This window comes from Mustela nigripes, chromosome 5 (assembly GCF_022355385.1).
Source record: "Mustela nigripes isolate SB6536 chromosome 5, MUSNIG.SB6536, whole genome shotgun sequence".
Classification (NCBI taxonomy): domain Eukaryota; kingdom Metazoa; phylum Chordata; class Mammalia; order Carnivora; family Mustelidae; genus Mustela; species Mustela nigripes.
Window position 1 is genome coordinate 59488566 of NC_081561.1, and position 23704 is coordinate 59512269.

The window sequence follows — 23704 nt, forward strand, 5'->3', positions numbered from 1 at the left end:
GCTTTTCCCAAGACTCCTTCCAGGCCGGTAATCTTGGGCAAACCCCATAGCTGCCTGCCTGAGCCTCCATAAGAAGAGGGAAACCACACTCACTTTGTAGGTACTATTAATGATCATAGCATTAATTATAGTTGACATTTATTGGGTGTTTTCCATGGGCCAGGCACTGGGCCAAGTGGGCACTTGCATATCTTATCTCAAGTAATCCTCACAGCAAACCCACGCCTGACCCTAGAGCCAACTCCCTGAGGAGTAAATGCCTTAGAACACATAATACAGCCACTTAGCATAATTCCAGAAACATAACGCCTGCTCAAGAAGTCGTAGCAACAATGACAACGAATAATATTGTTTGGTGGATTACTGTTGCCCCATTTTCTTGCCTCTCCCCTTGGGAACCACCTGCCGAGTCTTCTAGAAGTAGCCCTCCTGGGATCTTTCTGCTCCAGGAAGCCATCTTCCTGGACCAGTGGAGAACCTGTGGTTTTGCCAGGCCTTTCTCCCTGAATGTCCATCCCATTTGTGTGGCTTTTGGGGATTCAGAAAGTGGGTTTATGTCCCTGTGAGCAGTCCCACCATTTCCTCAGGGAAGGGAGTAGCGATGGAGCTGAGGGCTGATACCGGATGGGGGTGCCAGTGTGACCGCAGCAGGCCCCTCCTGCCCAAGGCTCCCCTTAAGTCTCCTGGGCCTGTTCTCTCCTCTCCTTGGAGAAACCGAGGTCCCACACCAGAAGTCTCTGCCCAGGCACTGGACAAGTCCTCCAGATATGGAGCGGGGTGCTCAGTCCCCAGCCCATGTGCCCAAGGCAGCAGCAAAATCAGACACCTGCCTCAGAGCTTTTCTTTTCATTTTTATTTTAAAGGAAAAAAAAAAAAACAGTGCAAAAACCCATTTTCCAGTGTCAGCCATGCCCACCCCCCACCCCTAGGTCGCCTCCCTGACTGGGGTCCTGACTCTTCCTCCCACTCTGCAGCCCCTCCCCCTCATGCAACCCACACGGGGCTGGAGGCTCCACTTCCCTGGAGTGCCAGATCCCAGGGGGGGCTCAGGAGGGAGGAAAGAACTGGGAGGGGGCAGCCCCTGATATGCCTGGGCCACCCCCCAGGTCTCCAGCCACGGCACCAGGTACCCGTCTTGGCTCTCAATAACCCTTTCCTGACCACACTACTAGCGTGGGGGGCACCGATCTGGGGGAACCCTGTCTGCACCCCTCTTTGCCCCGGGTCCGGCTCGGGGCTCTTCTCACTGAGGTTGGGGGTTCCCTCCCTCCCTCCATGGTGGGGGAGAGTGGTGAGATCCCCATTTTAAATACCTTAATGAAAGCAGGGGATGGGGGATGAAGGAGCTTTAGATCTAATAAATTATTAGCGGTTTTTGTTTTTTTTTTAGTGTCCGTGGGGGGCGGGTGGGGTGGGGGCAGGGCGTGGCCTCCAGGGCCCCTCCCTCCCCTTACTGGTGAATCTCATTCTCTATGAGGCTGTCCTCATAAGACTGGAAGTCTGTGTCCGTGAGGCCATCAGGCGGCATCAGCAGCTCCTCATCTTGGGATGAGGACAATGGGGGCTCATCCCCTGAGCTCCCAGGACCCCCATCCCCGTCCACCTCCGAGTCCTGCAGCACCTGAGCGATGTATTTCTGAAGGGGGAAAGGAGTAGAGGGTGAGGGTGGACAGCTGCTCCCTGTGGCGAGGGACCCACTGGGGGATCTCAGGGTCTCTGGAGAGCAGGACAGTGAGCCTCCCAGAGGGAGAGGTGGGCAGCCCCCTCAGTGAAGCCAGATCTCTCCCGACCCCGGGGGCTGGAACAGGCTTCACTTCCTGGAGGACTAGTGGGATCCCCCCTGGTTTTGGGCAGAGCCTCAGTCAGCAACTCCTCCCCCCACCCCCCTGACCCCCCTCTGCCACGATGAATCCCAGTACTCACCGCAGATTTGGGGACAGCAGCAGCAGTGGGGGGCCGTCCATTGCTTCTGGGGTCCACAGCATCTGTCTCCGTGTGCTCAATCTTGAGGGGTCCAGAATGAGTCAGGGAGTGGGGAGCTGTCCTTGCCCTCAGTCGCCATCATGACCTCATGCCTTCCTGAACCCTTGCTGCCCCGCCCTCAGCTCCCACCCAGCCCCCTGCTCCCCTGTACCCCCTTGAGCTTCTGCCCTCAGCCATCCCCTGCCCCCCTCGCCCCACACCTTGTAGTTGTGGGCACTGAGGTATTTGAAGTGTCCGAAGCAGACGTGGCAGAGACAGATGACGATGGTGATGACCAGGACCACGAATGTGAACATGGACGTGGGGGCTAGGAACCCTGGTGGGGGGTACGCAAAGGATGGGGCTGCTACCTCTCCTCTGGGCAACCCCTCCCAGGGGCCCACCACCCCACTTCGGCTACCTTCTGAACGCAGTCCTGCATTCCTACATGCCGTGCCATGGCCTGACCTGGCTTCTCCTGGGCTCCTTGTCTGCAGCCCTTGGCCACCACTGGCTCTCCCATGGCTTGCTCTGCCTCACTCTGGATGGCATCCTCCCCCTCCCCCACCGTGCCCTGCCGCCCCCCCCACCCGGGGCGGTGTGTGTGTGGGGCGGCCCTCACCGGTGCGCATGGTGGAGAAGAAGAGCAGCCAGAAGAGGCAGAGGATGGGTGCGGCCACCACCTGGTTCACAGCCCCTGAGTGGATCTTCTTGTCCAGCTTGGCCGGCAGGTAGGCGTAGTAGAGATTGTACCTGTCTACCAGGTGTTTCAGCAGCATGTACATGAGCCCTGGGGGAAGCCACACGGGCTCTGACCTCGGAACCAGTGCTGCGGGGCCTCTGTGTGTTCGTCCCAGCTCGTCCTAGTCCTTCCCAGACGGCTGACAGGCTGGCCTTCCTCCTCCTGTCCCAGCCCCAGTCCGGGAAGAGCCCCAAGCCCATCGCAGGAGCACACAGTGTCCCCTTCCTCAGGCTCCCCGCCTCCTTCCATAGCCCCTCACTGAAAATCCTACTGTTAGAAGTCTGTTCTTTTGGTCAATGAGCTTCATCTTGAAACCCTTAATTTTTTTTTTTTTCTTACCCTGTCCCTACACAGAGGAGTATAAATTAGGTGCTAAGTTCTGTTTTCCTGGGGCCTGAGGGAATGGGAGCTTTTGAAAGGATGAGGAGGTTAGTTTGGGAGTTTGGAGCCTTTGATAACCAGGGAGAGTGGTTAAGGGGTAGGTATGATGAGGCGGACAGCGGAGGGAACTAGTAGGGTGACAGCTGCAGAGAAACTGCTAGATTTCAGAAGGAAGAGCTGCTTAGTCTGAGGTGCACAGCTCAGCTACCACGGGGTACCTCTGTGAGCAGCAAGAGCCCAGCCCCGCCCTGGACTCCAAAGGTCATTCCTGAGCTTATGGGACTGTTTCCAAGTGTAGCAGCGGACCCCGTGTGAGTGTGTGCATGTGTGGGAACACCACTGGGGACATGTGATATATGTCTGAGTATGTCAGCTGAGTGAAGGCACTTGGTGTGGATGAGTGTGGCCATGTCAGGGTGACTCTGCCCAGGGGCCTGGCACACCATCTGGGGCCAGCCTGAGCTGAGATGGCTTTCCCCCTCCACCCCCCCAGGCCGGGCCCCAGACTGAGGCAGGGACCAGGCGGGAGGCCCGAGGGGCCGGTCTCCCAGCCGGGGCCCTGTCTATTCGGGGTGGCCTGCCTTACTAGAGTGAAGCAGGTGAGGTCCTGGGTCCCCCCGAGCAGGGCCCAGGTCCCGGCGCGGCGGTGCCTACCGAAGGGCACGATGATGGGGCAGGTGATACTGTAGGTCATGACCACCGTGAAGACGCACATCATCCAGGCGTAGGCTGCGCCAAACTGGAACTCGTAGGCCTGATGCTGGGGGGGAGAGGGGCAGGAGGGTGGCTCAGGGAGGGAGGGACAGGCTAGAAGGGTGCAGGGAGGGAGGGAGGGACAGGCTAGAAGGGCGCAGGGCAGGTAGAAGGGGACAGGAGACTAGGAATGAAGCCATGGGGAAAAAGAACCCAATATCCAAGGTGCAGCAGGGTGAAGCGGATGGAAAGAGAGGCTGAGGCTGAGGGGGAGTTCAGGGCAGGGACAGTGATGGGCCATGGGTTGAGGGGCGTGGGACCTTTGAGAGATCAGGGGCTGGCAGGTAGCTAGGCCTGGGGGATGGGATGCCCAGGGCCCTTGTGTGGGGTTAGGGTGCAAAGACCCTAGGTCTAGGGACCCGGACCTCCCCCAACTCCCATCAGAACAATAGACTGTCAGGACTGGCTGGGTTATCTATGTTGATCCATCGCTGCACATATGGAAAAACTGAGGCTCCAGATAGGAAGGGGATATCCCAGGGCCACGGAACTGGGTCCCCCAAGTTCCAGCACCCATGTGCCCCCACACCCTAGCATGGCCGCCACTGTTTCAGACTGGGCCCACCAGGGGGCGCTGCGTGGGCCGCTTCGGCCCCAGGCGGCCGTACCCGCTTCACGTTGCGCCTCTCCGCAGCAGAGCGCGCCAGGCAGAGCCGGATCATGTACATGAGCAGGCCTGGGATGCGCAGCAGGTCCATGGCGTTGCCGATAAAGGCGGAGGCAATGACGTAGTTCACGAAGAAAGCGCCGTTGTCGGGTAGGAACACACACCTGCGGGCACCAAGTGCTCCAGCGCTGCCCTCTCAGGCGACCCAGCGGCTGCCTGCCCACGGCCAGCATGCCAGTACGCCACACCTCCGCCCCCGATGCGCCTTCCTTCGTGGGGACACCCCAGCTGAGCCCGCAAGCACCCATGCCCTGGTGCCCCCTAGAGCATGAGCCCCAGGGCAGACGACAGACTGTCCACAGACAGGTCCAACACCCTCAGTGTGAGTGGATCCAACCCAAGGGTGTGAGCCTGGAGGTGCCCCAAAACTTGTGCCCTATAAAGATCATGAAGAGTGCTCCGGACCCCTAAGACCATCAATGATCAGGGTATGACTGCCTGAGATCCCCACAAAGGTCATGAGACCCTAAAAGACACCAAGAGTGTGAGCCCTAAGAATACCCAGGATGTACCCCCTCAGACCTTAAATTAAGCCACAGTTACCCCCAGAGTGTGAGCCTCAGATACCTCCAGAATGCAAGCTCCACAGACCCTTCCTCAGAGATCTCCAGGGTGGAGAGCCCCAGCACCTTTGTCAAAGCCTGTGACACCCCAAGTGTGAGCCCAAGATTTTTACAGATGGCTATAGCAAGACCCCTAGACCTTGTGCCCATATATACAGTCACGGTACGTGGCCCTCCATCCCCTCACCCCCAAACAGCCTCCTAGGGCTTCCCAGAAAAGGTACCCCATAAGGAACTCCACAGTTCTGGATAAGAGCTTGAAACTACAGAGGTCTTCCCATGACTTGTGTCCCATAAACCCTGGAAGTATGAGCCCCATAGTTCCCCATAAATACTCTGGAGTTGTGAGCCCAAGATTTCCACAGATATTTAAAGCTGTGGACTCCAAGGACCTTCAGGGGTACCTCCAAGTCACTCCCCAATTATGACCAAGATCCCACTACAGATGTCTCCTGTGTGAAATTTGACTGCTAGAGTTAATCCGAGAATACAAGATCTTTAGGATGTCACCGAAATCCCCCATTGTGGGTTCCAGAGCCCCAAATATACCTTGAAGGTACCCTCTACATGGGTTCCCAGAGAATGAGCCCCAACACAGACCCCAGGGACATCTCCCATGTCTTATACCTGAGCGCTGTGGTGTCATCTTGGGATGACTCTGCTCTGCCATTTGAGCTCCCTACCCCCACCTCCGGTGTGTCTTAGGCATATACCCCACCCCCGGTCTTTTTCCCTGGGGGCCCAGGTCACTCACTCAAACCGAATAGCTGCCTCAGCCAAGAATTTCTTGTCAAAGAGCCAGCGGAAGAAGAGGTCCAGGCTGGAGAGGAAGAGTAGAGAGGTGTGGTAGGGGGCTGGAACAGCCCAGAACACCAGGGGAGATGGATTCTAGTCCATGAGCCTCTGGGGATGCCCCCTAGACATGGGTGCCCCAGCTCTGTGAGGGAAGTGGGAGCCTGAACTGCTCCCCTTGTTCATCCTGCCCCTCCCCATCATCCCCAGTTCCCATTCCATCCTCTGCAACCCACCTGCTCAGTCCCAGCGAGGGCAGGAGCAGCACCATGAAGATGAGAAAGGTGTAGCACTTGTGCATGGTGGTCCTGTTCTCCCCAGAGCTGGGGCAGGGGGTACAAGGGCAGAGATCAAGTGAACCAGCACCCCCTGCCCCAGGCCTGCTCCCCCAGCCAGTATGGTATCTGCTGGGATGGGGGCCTCCCAGTGTGAGATGCTAGCCAGCCTCTCTTCCCTGGCAGCTCTGGGACTGCCTGGGGCAGGGAGGCCACAGGGGAGAGGGCTTCCCAGCAGGGACAGCCAGACACCTAGGAGGCCCAGAGCGCAGGGCATGTGCAGTGTCTCACCGTGTCCAGTGAGCTTCGAAGAAGGCTGAGTAGTAGACGATGGTGGGGAGCAGGGCCGAGAAGCACCACAGCAGCAGGGTGGGGAAGAACTGAGTGATGATGGGGTTCTGCAGTGGAGCACAGAGGGGCGTTTCAGGTGGGGGCTGTCTAGCAGGCCCCTGTCTAGCGTGCTTGGCTTACCTGCCCCCTGCCCCCTCCCCCTCTAAGCCCCAGGCCCCATGGCTCTTAGGGCCCTGTGGCAGAAATCCAGAACATTGCAGGGCCAGAGCAAGGGTTGGGGCCGGGCTCATGAATACCACTTCAGGGGGAGTTACTGTCATGGTTAGCATTGGCTGAGTACTTCCTAAGGGCTGGGCACTGATCACGGGCTTTATGTGCATGGATCTTCCCAACAATGCTATAGGCCCATTTTACAGATGAGCAAACTAAGGCAAAAAGAGATTCAGTAGGTTACCCAGCTAGGTGAGCAGTGGCGTGGGGATGGGAACCCAGGCCAACTGGGTCTGGTGTATTTTGCTCTTATCACTCAGGAATTTTCAAACTGTCTGACTTTGGACTTTGAGGCTCCAAGAAGGTATGCTGTGTGTGTGGCAGGAGGAGCAAGGGAGGAGCTGGTGGAAATAACCCCTCACTCTATGGCCATCTGAGCAGCCTTGCTTTCCACACTGGGGTTCACCCAAGAGACCTTTTGATTAAGGCATCAGAATCTAAGCTCGGAAGCCAGTGGAAGTCTGAACCTCTGTTCTTCCGTTGGAGAGGTCTGACTTTGGACTTTGAGGCTCCAAGAAGGTATGCTGTGTGTGTGTCTGGAGTAACAAGGGAGGTGCTAACTGGCCCGGGAGGGATGCCTGGGTGGCTCAGTTGGTTAAGCAGCTGCCTTCGGCTCAGGTCATGATCCCAGCGTCCTGGGATCGAGTCCCACATCGGGCTCCTTGCTACGCGGGGAGCCTGCTTCTCCCTCTGACTTTGCCTTCCACTCTGTCTGCCTGTGCTCGTTCTGGCTCTCTCTCATAAATAAATAAAAATCTTTATAAAAAAAAAAAAATTAAAAAAAAAAAAAAAAAACAAAAAAAAAACTGGCCCGGGCTCACTCTCTTCCCTGGTATCTTTCTAGGGCTGTGCAAACCCAAGGGTGGTGTCTCTCGGGGGAGGGGGCAAGGGCATTCTCAGAGGGCTCTGCAGCCTGTGGTCACAGGGAGCTCTTGATGGGGCTGGGCTGGCCAAGCAGAACCAGAGCTAGCCCGGGCCAGAGGACATTCTGGCTTCCCCCTCCACCCCCCGCAAAGAGGGCTTCGAGGCCTGGTATCTGTGTCTCGGGACATAGCACAGAGGGGGTGGTATGGGGCCTGGGTCTCACATTGAGGTACTCCACAGGCTTGGTGACATTGAACTTGTCCATCGTGGTAATAATGATGGCAGGGGTGGTGAGGAAGAAGAGGAGGATGAAGAGGACGACATTGATGACCAGGCAGCGCAGCCACCAGATGAAGCCTCGGATGGAGAGGTGCTCCCTGGAAGGCAGAGGTGAGGGTCATTCTAGGGATACCCCAGCCCTGCCTCCCTTCCCCATTCCCTGCTGCAACCACCAGGCCACATGAAGCCTGTCCCGGCCACCCCACAGTGCTCACCAGTAGATGTTCTGGGGGTCGGGGGCGTAGGACACAGTCCAGTTGGAGATGTGCAGGGACTCACTGCAGGACGAGGCCCGCGGCTCCCCACGGCAGGTGCAGCCCTGGCACTTACACACGTTGAAGTCCTTGAGGATGCTGGGGGAGGGGTGCTGGTTACTGCCAAGGGCTGGCCATGAGCTCAGGGACCCAGGAGCCCTGCTACTCCCCAGGGCACCAGGATGGGGATGGGCCGCAGGACAGGGGCTCACATGGCGGTGATGGTCTCATTGTGGAAGGTGACGAAGGCCATGCCAAGAGGCTTCTCGTTCACCTTCTCCTTCTCCCGCTTGTAATCCTCCTTCAGCTTCTGCTCCAGCTTCGTGTAGTACTCGATGGCCTCCACCTGCCAAGGGCAAGTAGGCGCGGGGGGGGGGGGGGGGGGGCGGGGAGGGCTCTGGTCAGAGAGCCAGGTCGCTCCCTGGAACGCTTGGTGGCACTGACCCGGGCCTTACTCCAGGCCAGGCGCTGCTCTAGCCTTTCTACACGTTAACTGATGTAACCTTCAGAGCAATCTGGAGGTGGGTAGCTCCATCTTACAGAGGAGGAGACTGAGAGGCACAGAGCAGTCGAGAAACTTTACGAAAGCCACAGAGTCAGTAAATACGCACAAGGCTGTTCTCTTGGCTGAGCCCTTCTGATTTGGGGTTTGTAAGCCTGGGTCACTGTATGGATGGGGACGAACCCAATAGGGGAACCGGGGCTTCAAGGACTGTAGGGACAGGTGGGGCCCTGAGGGCAGGGCTGCACTCTGCTCCCAGTCCTGGGCCCCCCAGCCCTACCCCACCTCGGGGCCTAGCCTGCTCTGAGAGTCTGTTTACCTTTGGATGGTTATGTGCAAGGCCCGTTTGTGTGCGTGTTCCTGGGGTCAGGGGACCCAAGTCTGGAATTGGGATCTGTCCACCTCTTCCCCATACCCAGCTGGAACTCTGGGAGCCCAGGGTCACATTGTACCTGCTCACAGCCTCGTACCACGCAGCAGCAGAGGTGGCCGCAGGGTTTGGGGTTGATCATGGTGGGGACATTCTCCTTGCTCTGGAGGTTTGTGAAGTAGAGTTTCCCCCGCTCAGCCTTCTTCCTGTGAGACCCAGGTGCCCAGTCACCCACTGGCCCAACTGGGGCCATGAATGGCAGGGAGGGTGGGTAGGGAGCTCAGCTCAGGGGTCGTCTATGTCCACTCCCTAAGGACAGGGGTGAGCCTACAATTGGATCAGCTTAGAACACATGGTTCAGATGCGCCTCTATTCAAGGGTCTTCCTATCCATCCCTTAAGGGCCAGAAATTCTATGATTTGGTCTGAGTTTCTTATACTGCAGCTGAAGAAGGGTACGTCCTCAGATTAAAATCACATGCCCTGGAAAACACCTGGAAGGGAAGCTGGGTTCCCATGCTGCAGCCAGGATGCCCCCTGCAAAAGGCAGGGGCCCCTCCTGCGTCATCCCCCCCATTACCTCTCGGCATCGAGGAACATAAGACGAGCCACGTTGTAACATGGGCGAGCTTCAAGAACCGTGCAGTTGGGATAGGCCTCCCTGAAACACAGTCCACCATTATTGTCTGTAGGAACTCCGCCCACCTGCCTGCTGCCATACATCAGGCCTGGGCCAACGGCTTAGACCTAGTAGCTGCTCTGTAAACACGTGCTGAATGAATGGATCTATGAGACGGTCATTCCCTCATGCTCACCCCCTTAATCCCCCAAGCCCCAATCAGGATCACCATCTCCCCCACTCCTGCTTAAAGGCTGGCCACTAAATTTAATCAGAGTCTGTTTCTTAAACAAAACCACAAGCTGACCCCTGAAACAGACAAACTGAACTCTGAGCTCTCCACGGACACCCATCAGGTCTGGGATGAAACACACAGTACGCATACAGCACCCGTGTACTGAATGGATGCCTGGTTCTTGGGGTTTACTTCCTCACGGCAGGCAGGACCCTGAGAGAGTCCCCCCAGCCCACCCCGCTGGAAACAGCACCCCTTCCTGACTCCTTCACTCTGTCCCTCTCCCTGCTTTGGTTTTCTTCTCGGCGCCTACCCCTGCTTGACGCCATGTCTGTCACTAATTCGTTTGTTTATTATGTGCCTCGTCCACTGGGATAGGAGGTGAGGGAAGAGGCTGTTCTTTTTTTTGTATACTGCTGAAACCCCAGCCTGGCTCCAGCGCAGGCACACCGCAGGTACTCAGTAAGTATGGGTTGTTAAAGGCTTACCAGTCCAAGCCGACAGCTGATTCCAACAGGACAGTAATATTCAGATGTCACCTAATTCGGAGCACATGCTGTCCTTAATCCTCACCCAGACTGCCCCCTAATGCTGATCACGGCTCGGACTCCAGATAAGATCCCAAGTCGCTCTTGTACTGACTGAGGAGGATCTAATTTTAACCAATATTCTGTAACTTTTGGGAGGGCAGGGCCTGTTTCTAATTTGTTTACGTGTGGGGTATAGAAGGTGACAAGACAGGTGTGTTGAATGAATGAGTATCCATCCACTATTGCTGATCACAAACTACTCATCGGTGGGCCGCCAAAAAAGGGGTTTGCAATCTGACCCTGGCTAGACACTACCTCCCAGTCCGGTTCTGATCCGGAACAACTGACTTCCGATCCAGGCCACTTAATGGTGGATCTAGACCTCTTGAAGTCCTGATCCTGATCACCAAGGTCCCTTATCAAGGCCACTGGCCAACTCCTAATTCTGGCCACAGACTGACCTCAGACCAAACTCTCATCAGACCCTGCACCGGCTCCTAAGGCCCACTTTCCCCAGGGGAACCCCCGAGAGCTTAATGACCTTTCATTGATTTTTATGGCCCCAAGGCCCACCACAGTGCTTTGGCATCATCTGAGAAAGTCTGCTGAGTGTACAGGTGAATGTATGACAGGATCCCTAACCCTGTCCACACACTGTCCCGATCAGTGAGGAGGGTATTCCCCTCCCCATAAGGTAGAGCCCCAGAGCTAGAAAGAGCCTCGGCAAATATGCACACCTGGGCTCCCTCAGTATCCACGAAGGCCCAGGAGCTCCTTCCTCCTGGTCTGCACACAAACCTCAGAATATCACATCGAAGTCTGAAGCAACACACCTTAAAGGGCCCATGGACCCTGAGTCAACAACCCATGACCCAGTTCAAGCTGGGTGGGGGTGGTAGGGGAGGGGATAGGACCCCACTTTTCTCCCTTTTCAAGTATTTTTTGTATTTCCCCTGTTCTGGCAGGTGCCTCTCACCCAGCCCAAGTGCTGGAATACCCTGGACTCATGTCATTTTCCCGTGGTCTCACCTCTATCCCTGCATCAGCCCCAGACCTCAGTGCGAGGGCAGGAGGAGTCTAAGGGGCTGAACGGTGAAGAAGGGCCCTCAGGACCTGGGATTGGGGGTAGGAGTGGCCACTCACTCAAAATGCTTCTTGATCTTTTCTGACTCTGCATATTTGGAGATTCCGTTGATGAAAAGAGTCCGCTTCACCTGGGGTGAGAGGGGAGTGGGTCTGCCTTCCGGAGGAGGAGGTTCGAGAATGTGCCAGGAGGGTGTGGGGAACAAGGAGCTGAAGGGTGGGAGGAGGCCTTCGGGATAAGCCAGGTCCCAGGGTAAGCCAGGAGAGTGTATCTCATTGAAATCACGCAGCAAGCTTAATGAAAGAGCCATCTGGTCTCTTGCTCCCAAGCGGTCATTGGGGGAGAGGAAAGGGAGGCCGGCTCTCTTGACCCTCAGGCAGTAAGGGCCCAGTGCCATGGCTGGCCTGGTGATGAATGCAGACAGTGTTTGTCACTACCACAGCATCCCCACAGCTGTTTCCTGGGGGCCAGGCACAACACAGGTGCTTTCCATGGGTCCATCCACTTCCCCTTCCCACCGACCTCAGGAAGGTTCTGTTGTCCCATTTTACAGACAGGGAAGCTGAGGCTTAGGGAGGTCACTTAATGTGGATAGGGGCTCTCGAGCTGCAGGGCCAGGACAGGAACCCAGGTGGCCTCCTCCCAGCACAGACACCCCTTAGGGCTGAGGCGAGCAAGGAGGACGGAAGGGAGGAGGCTGGGGCGGGGCAGGCTGGGGCTCCGCTGCACTCACCAGGTCGTCCTCCTTGTAGCGCATCTTGGAGGTGTGTCTCCGCATGCTGTAGACAGTGAGCAGCAGGTACAGGAAGGCGAAGGAGGTGTGTAGCCATAGCAGGTTGTTCCTGGGAAGGCAGAGGGGGACACGGAGCCACTGGGGATGGCAACACACTCAGACAGCCCCCAAGCTCCCGCTGTGAATTCAGCCCTGGTACGGGGTCCCCCACCTGCCCCGGTCTTTGGGCACGGACCCCCTTCCAGGACAGGCCCCACACTCTACGTTGTCCAGGCCCCAAGATTATTCCACTACAGCTGAAATGGCCCCAAGAGGTCATCTCTTGCTGCCCTGCCCACTGGCTACAGTGCCTCCCACCCCAACTGCCTGCTGCCATCTTTCCTTGGCCTGCAGTCACACAGCTACTTCGGGGTCTGGTCATTCCTGGGGCTCCCCGACAGACCTCCACCTCCTGTCTCCAGTCCAAATCCTCGGGGTCCCATAGCCTCGTCGGCAGCCTGAGCCACCTCTCCCTACCGTGTGGCCCCTTGCACCCCTCCCTGTCATGGCTAGACTTCGGTGCAGACCCTGACCTCCCTGACTGGCTTCCCCACCTTACCCTGATTTCAGGTTGGCAATGGTGGTTCTCCCAAAGCTGTAGGCATTGTTCTCTGGGGAGGGGGTAAGAAAAGGGAGAGGATGATGCTGGGGTCAGAACACAGGTCCTCTTGCCCCCGATCCTCTGCTCCCACCACCCCCATCCTGGCCCTCACTGACCCAGCAGGTCCCCTGAGAAGTTGACAGGCAGCACGATGCCCACAGAGAGGACACCCACGACGACCAGCAGCCCGATGATGTGCCGCTGGAAGGACAGGTAGTGCACCGCATCGCCCCCACATTTGTCCCGGATCTCATCATCCCTGCAGGTGAGGGGCGGCAGAGGACCTAGGTGAGGCCCGGAACAGCCAAGGGGTCACAGCTTGCCTGCCTTGCCCGCTCCCACCCCATGTCCCCCCAGCCCCTGCTGGTCTGGCACCACTGTGGGGGTGGGGTGGGGTCTCTGGGCCCCCTATCTTTTGGGAAGGGAGTGGGGAGAAAGGGAGAGGGAAGGGGAAGGAAGGGAGAAGAAGACAGAGAGAAGAGAGGAATAGAGGGGCGACGGGGAAGGCTGCCAAGAGAGGAAGACAGGGTGAGAGATGTGAAGCAGAAGGGTATGGAAAGGGCAGGTGAGGAGGGAGAGAGGCAGGTTGGTGGGAAAGGGAGAAACGGGAGGGAGGACCTGGGTTGGGGCCACAGTGGTGCCTTATGGGTGCTGGAGAAGCACAGGCATGGGGGCACTGGGGCAGGGGCCTTGGGGCCTGGGCCAGGGCGGTGGTGGTGCTGACCTGTCCGGGCCTCCTGCCTCTCTCAGCGCTCACTGCCTGCCTGCTGCACTCGGGCTCCATCTCCTGACTTCTGCCTGCTGGATACTGGCTCCTGCCTGTTGCTGGCTGCTCCCAGCCTGCCTGCTGCCCCCACCCGCTGGCTGCATGAAGCTTTGAGGTGCAGGGGCTCCAGCCTCTGCCCTCGGGGCGGGGGGTGGCAGGGGCTGGGACAGCTGCGGGCAGAGTGGGCCCACCAGGCAGGGGGCACACAGGAGACGGGGTGGGGGTAAGGTGAGGCAAGCTCAGGGGACAACGGAGGCCGGGACCCCAGGGCCTGGCCTCCTGGAGTAGGGAGCAGGCGGCTGGGCTGGCTGGGAGCACTAAAGGCCCTCAAAGCTGCTGGCCGCTGGACTTTGTGGGGAAGTGACAGGTTCTCAAGTTTCTGTTTCTCTCTCTCCTTAGAGTCTGAAGACTGTTCACTTACTTTATCCTGAAGATGGCTGTCAGCCAGGAACAGAAACCCTAGGGGACAGAGGGCTATCAGCTGGAGTCCCTACCCCTCCAACCCGAACCCCCCTCCCACCTCAAATCCCAGCCACCCTATGTTCGTGACCACCTCTGGGCTGTGGCCCACCTTGGCACAACTTCCACAACCTCCCTCCCCTCCCCCCAAAAGCATCACATCCCAGAGGGCAAGAGGGAAGGTGCCAGCCCTCAAAAGAGAAAAGGACTAAGGGCAAACTGGGCTATCTGTGGATCTCGTGCCCAGAGCTGTACATCCCTGCAAAAAGCCAACGGGGCAGCGCCAACAGAGGAAGGCCTGAAGCTGTGTGGGTCAGGGGAGGGATGGGTGGGACTCAGGGTTCTAGCGAGGGCAGTGGGGACCTCCAGACTTGTAGCTAACAAGCGTTTTCAACATGGCTGCCAACAGCAGAGGGGCGGGCCAAACTGCCTGAGTTCCTGCCGCCTTTCTTCCAGCACACCCCAGAGGGACTGGACCCCGCATCCCTGTGAACTGCAGTTCCTACCCTCAAGCTCCCAGACCTGCCTTCAGCCAGAAATTCACCCCCCTGACAGCAGGCTGGGGACATATGGGGGAAGGCCAGATGGAAAGACTCCTCCCCCACCTTCCTCCTAGTAGAAAGGCCGGACTTAACCCAGGATTGGGGAGAGAGGTGCCTTCCAGCTAAGAGGCAGGACTGCTCCCTGTAGCGGACATCACTTGAGTCTGGGGACCATCCAGACACCTCTCGGTGGGCAGGGGTGATACCTTTGCTTTGCCACTCACCAGCAGGAGTCCAACTCAGGAGGCTGACTGGCTTCTTCTACTGTGGCTGCTATAAGAGCTGCTGTCCCCAGGGCCCCCAGCCCAAGCTGGACTGACCAGGGCCATCCTGGGGCCTAAAGATTAGAGTTCTGTCTAGGACCCCCATGCTGGCTGAGTGACAGGGGCCAGGCAGGTAATGCCTAAGCGCTGGGCCTGATGTGAATGAAGGTCTGGGGACTGCTGAGAATCCCCAGGTACAAGCCTTGTCCACAGGGGCCTCTGTCACTCAACTATGACCCACAACTGGCCCCACCCCACTGAGGGCCACCATGCCACTAGCCTGCCATCTCTGAGCAACATGAAGTCTATGTTTGCTCGATGGACCAGAAAGGCTATTGTTACTTCCAAAACCCTAAGGGAAAAGGGGTCCTTAGGATTAATCGGGGGGTGGGGGGACAGGCACAGAGTTCTATGTGGGACGAAGTTCAGGATGTGTGATGCTAGGCTGGTGCTAGCTTGGGGGTCACCATGGAGCACAGAGCCAGGAGTTCCAAGTCTGGGTGGGTTTCCTGCGGCTCTTAGACAAGCGTTACCCTTATGAGGAGAAGGTCACATTCCATAGGTCCTTGACCCTGTACCACTGGAGGCCAAGGCTTCTGAGCCTTGCACCCTGGAGGAGGAGCAGGAGATGAACAGGTCTGGGGAAGGGCACTCACATTGTCTCTTTGGTCAAAGTCGACGGAGCTGGAGACAGACGTGAGACGCTCATACCGGTCATGACTGTCCCCGTGCATAGCTGAGGCCACACTGGGGGTTGGGGAGGTGAGAGATCAGAGAGCCTGGTGAGTCTGAGCTCCTGGGGAGCAGGGCTGAAGTGGGGGGCTCCCACTCCAGGTCTCCAGGGGCTAGACAAGGCACAGAAAGCGCAGAGGCTGAAGCGGGGAGGAATGACTGCCTTCTCCCTGCCTCCCTGAAATCCGCCTCTTTGCTTCAGGAGGCCTGGGGCGTACCAGTGAAGGGCAGTGGGCAGGGAGACATTGTCTTCATTGTTACCCCCGAAGTAACAATGTGAGCAGGCCCTGCAGTTCTGGAGCTGACCAGCAGGGGACGGGATGGGGGGGGGCAAGAGAGCCACTATTATGCACCGAGCAATGGGGAGCTGAAGGAAAGGATGGACTAGGAGAGCCCCAGAAGGGCTAGGGGTATTGGGGGCTAGGGGATGTTCCCGAGATGGGCCCCTACCCTCCCCTTTTCCTGACCCCAGCAGCTGCCGAAACTCCAACGCCAGTCCTATAGGCAGAGACCATGATGTGACCTGAAAGGCCAGACTTGGGGCTCCATGGAAAGCCCCCCTCCCAGGCCTCCAGAAGGGGTGAGCAGAGAACCCTGAAATACGAAGAACTAGTTATTAGAGGATGGCAAGCCACTGGTGACACCCCCTCTTGTCTCTGTGACCAACAGGTGAGTGTACTGTAAGTTCCCTGGAAGACCGCCCTTCCAGCCCAGTCACCAGGAGAGCAGGGCACACAGGAAGGGGCTTCTCTCAGGCTGAAAGCCAGACGGGAAGATGGGGGAGTGAGGCAGAGACAAGTTGGGGAGCCCCCTGCTCTGCAAAGCACACCGCCTGCGTTAACCTGAAACACGAGCCTGCAGAGGAGTAAACTGCAAAGAGAAACCAGTAACTTGGCAGGAAGAGAAGAGAAGCATGAGAGAAAAAAAGAGAAAGCTGGTTTAGTGGGGATGAGGGGGCAGGTGCCCCACATACTATTCCTGTTCCACTCGCTCCCTCTCCTGCCACCGCCGACGCCTGGGGACAGAGAACAGACAAGGTTAACAGGAGTGGTGGGGGAGGGTCCCCAGGGACTAGCAAAGGACAGAGGCCCATGCCCTCATGTCCCCCATGTCCATTCTGGGACTGGACCCTCTTCATCCCCCCAACAAAGGGGGATGAGAGAGGGCTGGCTCTTATCCCTGAGAAGTGTGTGTGTGTGTATGTGTGTGTGTGTGTGTGTACAGGTAAGGGAGAGTACCAAAGCCTTACCTGTCTGCATCTGTCACCAAAGCCAGCCGCCCGTAGTCCCAAGCCACCTTCCGGAGGATGGAGAACAAGAACAGCAGTGCCTGAGGGCAGAAGGAATGGTTGGCAGGCAGACAGTCTACCCACTGAACTAGCCAGGAAAGCAAGGGTGGAGGGGCTGGGATTTTGTCTTAGAAAGGGATGACCCTGGCTTGGGTGGACGGTCAGGGGCTAGGTTTGGGCTGGGTGATGTGGACCCCTCCTGCAGTTAAGCCTGGGGAGTCAGAGTCAGGTGGAGTGGTTAGGGTAGCAGGTCTTAGTGAGCTATGTACAGGGTGTGGATGCCAAGTGTACGGTTGGCGAGGGGATAGTGTGTGGGCACTCACAAGGAAGCACATGAAGTCAAGAGCCAGCACGGTGGGGACACCCCCAAAGGGCAGGCCCTGCAGGACGGTGCTGCGGATTCGGGCACTGTAGCAGTAGTCCTTGGGGTTGCTGTTGTTGAGGGCCGTGGTGCCCAGAGTGGCCAGAAGGAAGGGCAGCATGGCTGCTACTGCCGCATGGTCCTCCTGGGGGGAGAGAACAGGGGTCAGCTGGGCTTGTCCCTGATCCCCATCACGGCTCCCTGCTGGAGCATGGGGACAGGGAGTGAGGGCAGATCCGCCCGGCAGCCTGGGTGGGTGGAAGCACTGGCTTCCAGAGATAAGGGCCTGGGGAGGGGAGAGTTGAGTCACATGGATTTACCTTCATTGGCTGTAAGGCTGTGACCCCACCCTGGGTCTGGGGAACTTGGCCCAGATTTGGACTGGGGAGACTGGTTTTTCTAAGCTGGAAGTTGTGAGTCTCTAATGTCTGCCTCCCACCACCTCCACACACACACACACACACACACACACACACACACACACGCTCGCTCACACTCACATGTTTGCTTTCTCTTTTCCTCTGTCCCTGGAAACTGAATATGAGGGAAGATGGGGGAAGTCTTAGGCCTGAGGATTCAAGCCTAGGAGGATGGGTCAGGAGCAAGCTAGCTTCTCCTGATCTTTTCTTCCAACCTCTTAGAAAAATGGCATGGTTTAATCTGCTTAGAGTTTTCAACTCTGTTAATCACTTTCTCAATACAATTGTCTTAAAAAAAAGAGAGAGAAAGAAAAAGAAAAAGATGTTTAGCTTCCAAGCTGGTCCACTGTGCTCAGATTAGGGACCTAAAGATGGGGTCAGAGTGGGAAGTCAGTGAAAGAGTAGGGCTTCTGGGTTTGTGTGATCTGCCTGGTCCCAGTCACTCCTGCTGACTCTCGTTGCTTTCCCCCTGCCTTGGAAGCAGCTACACCCACCTTCCCGCCAGCTTCCTCACCTCTTCAATTATCTCAGCACAGGGGTCACCTGAGTGGTGTGAGGACTACAACTCCCAGAGTGCCCTGCTCCTGCCTCTGGAGTAGAGCAGGCTGGGAACGCCTGCCCTTCAGCGAGCTTTTCCATTGGCAAAGGGAGAGAGAGAGTGGGCGGGGCCTCTTCCCCCGCCCAAGCGCCCTGCAACCAGGGTACTACCCTCCATCCACGATCCCCACACCGCTGCGGCTGTCCAGCCTTCTGTGGTCTGGGTGGATGGGGCAGGGGAGAAGAAGGGAAGGGCCAGCCAGCCCGGATACCTGGGTTCTAGGAGTGCCTGGGGACGAAGCCTAGCAGGGCTCTGGGGAGGCTCCTAGGGTGGAGGAGAAGTGTGGCCGAGGCACTGCTGCCCCACCCGCGTCCTATTGGGGGGCCCCTGGGGACCCCTTCTGCTGACAACACTGAAACTCTGCCTTGAGGGGGGCTCCCCAGGGAAGAGAGGAAACCAGACAAAGAGAGAGAACAACAAACCTAGAATCAGAGACAATAACTCTGGGAGCAAGCATCCTCCAGCCCCCGGGGGCGGGGGGGGGGGGGGGCGACTCAGAGGGTTTCTCCTGCCCACTTATCCCTGGTTTTCCCCAGCCTCTTCCTGACACTTCAATTACAGGGCAAGAGTCACCAGCTCTTGCATGGAGGGGGAAGCTGTGGTTGTTTATATGTTTCACTTGGTCCCAAGGAGTCTCTGGAAAGCCTATGTTAGGAAGGCTAAGGAAGTACCTGCCTGATGTGTTATGCCTCCCTCTTCCCTGCCAGCTCAAGTTGCCTTAAAAAACCCCAAAACTCCATTGATTGCAACAGGCACCAAGTGCCCACTGTTTCAAGAATAATACATACGTGTTTTATTTAATCCTCGACAATCCTGAGTTGGATATTATTAACATTTTAAGATAAGGGCACAGGGGCTTAGAGAGATTAAGTAACTTCCCCAAGTCACACTGCTAATAAAACAACGGGGTTGGGGTGCCTGGGTGGCTCAGTTGGCTAATAGGCTGCTTTTGGCTCAGGTCATGATCCCGGGGTCCTGGGACCTAGCCCCACATGGGATTCCTTATTGACCAGGGAGGCTGCTTCTCTCCTGCCTGTCATTCCTCCTGCTTGCGCTTGCTCTGGGTCTCTCTTGCTTGCTCTCTCTGTGTCAGATAAATAAATAAATTCTTTAAAAAGAAAAAGATGGGGTTCAAACCTACATCAACCTCTTTTTATTTTATTTTTTTAAGATTTTATTTATTTGTCAGAGAGAAAGAGGGAGAGAGAGCAAGCACAGGCAGACAGAATGGCAGGCAGAGACAGAGGGAGAAGCAGGCTCCCTGCTGAGCAAGGAGCCCGATGTGGGACTCGATTCCAGGACGCTGCGGATCATGACCTGAGCCGAAGGCAGCTGTTTAACCAACTGAGCCACCCAGGCGTCCCAACATCAACCTCTTTTTAAAGCTAGAACAGTGTTCAGGGCACCATGCTCTTCTGATGTGCCTAGAACAGGGCTCTGCATAACATGGAAGCTTTGTACATGCCCATTAAATAGTCTCCAGCTAGAAAACACCAGAGCACTGAGGCAATGTGTACGTTCAGGTGTGTACACATGTACAATGTGTGTGTGTGTGTGTGTGTGTGTGTGTGTAGGGGTGAGGTAGGTGACTGATCTCTAAGTTGGGATGTGGGTGGGGGTGTGTCTGGGAGCCTGGGTATATAAACATAAGATGCATAGAACGCTGGGACACCATGGTTAAAGGTGAGGTTAAAGGTAGGTAGAGGTAGCTTGGGTCTGTGGTAGTTGGGGGCCCTCTGCAGAAGCGGCTCCCCTCCCTAACTCCCAGCTCCAATGCACTCTGGCAATCAAGACAGATTCTACTGTTTCGCTAACTCCAAGGCTCCACCAGGCCAGAATGTAATGGGTACAGACCCCTGGCATCCCCCCACCCCCCGCCACCAACATTAGTCCTCTCCACACCAAAGGAAGGGAGAACACTCTGGGAGCTTTTAAGGGGACCCCATAGGGTGGGTGAAGGTCCAGGCAGATGCTTAGTAACTGAAATGACCATATCCATCTGCTGCCTCCTTCTTTATGTCACAAAACCCTCTCCCCTCCACAAACGCATTGATCTTACACTGCCCCCCAAACCTAAGGAAGGCAGGGCACACTTGCTGGATCAGATCACTATCACCCACTTTACAGGGGAGGAAGCAGGGACTCACAGAGCAGAAGCAACTCACAAGAGGTCACAGGGCAGGTAAAGGGTGGAGCCAGAGCTGGTGGTTCTTCAGGTGGACTGGGTCCTCCTCTGAGTTCCAAACTGTGGGGGCTGTGGGGTGGGGTTGCTGGGCTGAAGTTCACCTAGAGCAGCTGCTCAAAACTTTTAGTGAGAGTAGCTGGTTGGAGGGAAGAGATTAAAGCCCAATATCGGGGTGGGGTGTGTGTGGGGGGGGTGAGTTGGGGGCAGTTCATCCACTCAGCCAGCTGTATTCTGGAATTTCTCTAGTCTGACACTGAGGCTTTAGCTGGCAGTGTGTAGAGGGTGGTAGAAGATTTTATTTCCAGCTATTGAAAGGTTGTTATTTTACAACCTTTGCGCTGTGAGGGTGGGGGAGTTGTAATTTAAAAGCTTTTTCCTTCCAGATTTATTCGGGAAGATTTCATTTAGGGCCTGTGCTCCTAGGAAGGCGGTGTGGTCTGAAGGGAGGAAAGGACAATGGAGGCCCACTCTGCTACTAAGTAACCTGGGCATCAGTCTTCCAAACTGTAGCAAAGATGTGTTAATATCCTTGCCTCATCCCCCACCCCCAACTTCACAGGGAAGGGCAAAAAGTATCACTGAGTGAGGATAAAAGCAGTAGGAAAAGGATGTATTCTCAAATGTTTATTTTACTCTGATTTTGTGCCAGGTACTGTTCTAAGTGCTTTACACGTGTTATCTCATTTCCTGGCCATCAGGACCCAGAGAAGACACTGAGGTACAGAGAAGATACACAACTTGCCCAATGTCACACAGCCAGTCTGTCACAGATCCAGATATGGACCCAGGTAGCCTGGCTTAAGTATATGCTCCTGGCCACTGCATTTTGCTGCCCTGGTCAACAGAGCAGCTTCTACCAGGGGCCTGGGAGTTGGGGGCCACAGAGTGCCTGCTACAGCTCTGGAGAAATGCCACATCCTATTTCTGTTTGTCCTCCTTCTTGCCTGCTGTGAGACCCTCCACTAAGACCTTGCGTTTGTGATTCCAGGTTCTGAGAGAAGTGCAGAAGACAGGTGGCAGAGCCTGGGAGCTAAGAGTTCAGGCTCTAGGGTGAGACAGATTTGGCTGCTGACCTGGGAAAATACATTTCACCACCCTCGGCCTCAGTTTCTTCATCTGAAAATGGGAATAATAATTCAGTTGTGTGGTTTGTTTTGAGAACTAAACAAGATGACTTATGTAAAGCTCTTAATACAGTTCAAGACATGTGATAGATTCTAAAAAAAAATCAGCTAATGTTATTGATAAAGAGAGGCATAAAAGGGTTGGTTTAGTGGAGGAAACTGGTAAAAATAAAAACAAAGGAAAAGAGACTTTAATGATAGAGCCCCTCAGTCAGGATGGGCTTCTTTTTTAGACCCAAGGGCTTATATGCCCATTCAGGACTCTGCCACTAAGTGGCAGGGAGTGGCCCTAAACTCTTCAAACATACCGAATCCATTTGCAGCAGGCCAGAAAGGTGGGGGGTACGGGAGAGTGATGTTATGCCAGGATGGGTTAGGAGTTCAGAGAAGAGAACCTGTTATTGATCAGCAGCCAGGCAGGGCGCCAGCTTCTTTACCTGTTATCTAGTTGATCCCTATGATAAATCATGTAGGGAGCTGGTAGTAAACACACTTTTAAATTAAAATTAAGGTTCAGACAGGTTAAGTAACTTGTCAAGGTCACACAGCTAAATGGCAGAGCTGGAATTTGAACTGAGGTCTCTAAGAAGCCGTTATCATTGGAGAGAACTCGCAGGATGTCCGAGAAAGGGGATTAGCCAGCCTAGCTACCTTTAGCTACCCACCACCTGCCTTCTGCCTTGCCACATCCCCACCTACCCACCCATAGGCCAAGACTGAGTTGGATGAGCCAACAGCAGGTCCCAGCATGTGCCACCTGGAGCAAGCCAGGGCCTGGACCCTCTGGTGCCCTGGAGGACAGTCATGTTGCTAGCACACTAGGCTGGAAGCCTGGTAGACACTCCCACTCCTCTCCTCACATGCACCTGGGAGGCAAGACTGAGGGTCCATCCTCAAGAGGGATTGGGCACAGCCACATTTTTCCTGGACTGACCCAGGGAAAGGCTAGAGTAGTACTGGGTAGAGAAGCTGGGACTCTCCTGCCCCCCCCCGGGGAAGTGGAGGGCTGAGGGGCCAGACCTCCCCCCAGGGGACCCAGGCAGGTGGCAGCACAGAGCCCCAAGGGCAGCCGGCCCTTCTGACCTCTCCTCTCCACTTCCCAAGCGACCTTCTCTTCAGAGGAATAAGGCGCCAAATCTTTGGGACTGTCCTCTCTAGACGGTCAAGAAGGCCAGGAGGGACAAAGCGCGCCCCCTCCCCCCAACGGGGCCTTTGCCCCACTCCTGGTTCCGTCTGAAACCTCTCCCCACCGCACCCTCCAACGCAGGCCTGGGCGGCTCATGAATGAACTGCACTGTGTGGGGCGCAAGGAGAGGACACGCTCCCGGGGCCAGTCGCCTCCCCAGCCCGCGACCAGTCCCCAGACGGGCCGGGGGCAGCTGCCGGCCTCACACCAGCTCTCGCGAAACCTGCCCCTGTCCGAGCCCAAACCCCTGCCCCGGGTCGGCTTCTGGGGTACTCAGCCCCGGAAACAGGAGAAAAGATAAAAGAGACCGAGGGCAATGGACTTGGCGACCCTGGAATCCAAAACTCGGGGGCGGGAGTGGCAGGTTCCCCACAGCGGCGGCAGGCTGATGGGGGCGCAGCTGGAACCCTGGAGGGGCGCGCGGGGGACGCGCACCTGGATCGGGCAGGTGGGAGAAGAGTGGCGCTAGGGGGCCGGGGGCGGGGGGTCCCGCCCCTCGGGATCTCCCCAGGGGTGGGGACAAACGGCGGTGAACATCTGGACCTTCGGGCAGGGTTCGGAGGACTCGCATTTGGCTCAGATGGTGCGGGGATGGGGGCAGCGCGCGGCACCGCTGGGTCCCGCGGGCCCGGGCACCTCTGGGTCCCGCAGGAGGCTGAAGGGAGGGGACACGCAGCTGAGTCCGGGGTTTTCTTTGGGTGGTGGTAGGATCCTCAAAGAAAAGAGAAGGGGCTGGGGAAGGGTCGCGTACTCACCCCCAGGCGTAGACTCGGCTCCGGCTTGGAGCCCCGGGTTGGGGCGGGGCGGGGCTGGGGGAGGGGGAGGGGGAGTCGCTGGGCGGCTCGAGCTCCGGGCTCCTGCGGCGGCCGCGGCAGTGTCTGGGGGAGGGGGAACGGGAGGAGGGAGGGGGAATGAGGAGGGGCGGGGCCGCGCAGGTCCCACCCCCACGCCAGCGCACGCAAGGTGCGCGCGCACT

The 23704-nt window shown here is 56.9% G+C and overlaps 1 protein-coding gene across 2 annotated transcripts; it reads right to left on the reverse strand.

The window, feature by feature from the left end:
* Nucleotides 1-833: 833 nt before the first annotated feature.
* TMEM63B (transmembrane protein 63B) lies at nt 834-23634 on the reverse strand. Of its 2 annotated transcripts, XM_059400364.1 has the most exons (24): nt 23484-23634; nt 17179-17361; nt 16817-16896; nt 16541-16582; nt 15492-15582; nt 13993-14030; nt 12922-13064; nt 12764-12815; nt 12166-12274; nt 11492-11562; nt 9545-9625; nt 9048-9171; nt 8306-8439; nt 8055-8192; nt 7784-7937; nt 6427-6533; nt 6097-6183; nt 5823-5888; nt 4447-4609; nt 3740-3845; nt 2585-2752; nt 2184-2299; nt 1924-2004; nt 834-1636 (listed from the first exon to the last, which is right to left on the reverse strand). In XM_059400364.1, the coding sequence occupies exons 2-24, from the start codon at nt 17335-17337 to the stop codon at nt 1451-1453; spliced, it is 2496 nt and encodes an 831-aa protein (XP_059256347.1). In that variant the 5' UTR covers nt 17338-17361; nt 23484-23634; the 3' UTR covers nt 834-1450. The 2 variants fall into 2 exon arrangements, with proteins under 2 accessions (XP_059256347.1, XP_059256348.1); XM_059400365.1 differs by lacking the exon at nt 16541-16582.
* Nucleotides 23635-23704: the final 70 nt, after the last annotated feature.

Bases quoted from the DNA above. Each gene is read 5' to 3' on its own strand.
- TMEM63B (XM_059400364.1), bottom strand. From the start codon at position 17,337: ATGCTGCCCTTCCTTCTGGCCACTCTGGGCACCACGGCCCTCAACAAC. The intron at 15,583-16,540 runs GTATGTGGGGCA...CCCAACCCCCAG, and splicing joins GAGCGAGTGGAACAGGAATA to TGTGGCCTCAGCTATGCACG. The intron at 7,938-8,054 runs GTGAGCACTGTG...TCTGCCTTCCAG, and splicing joins GACCCCCAGAACATCTACTG to GGAGCACCTCTCCATCCGAG.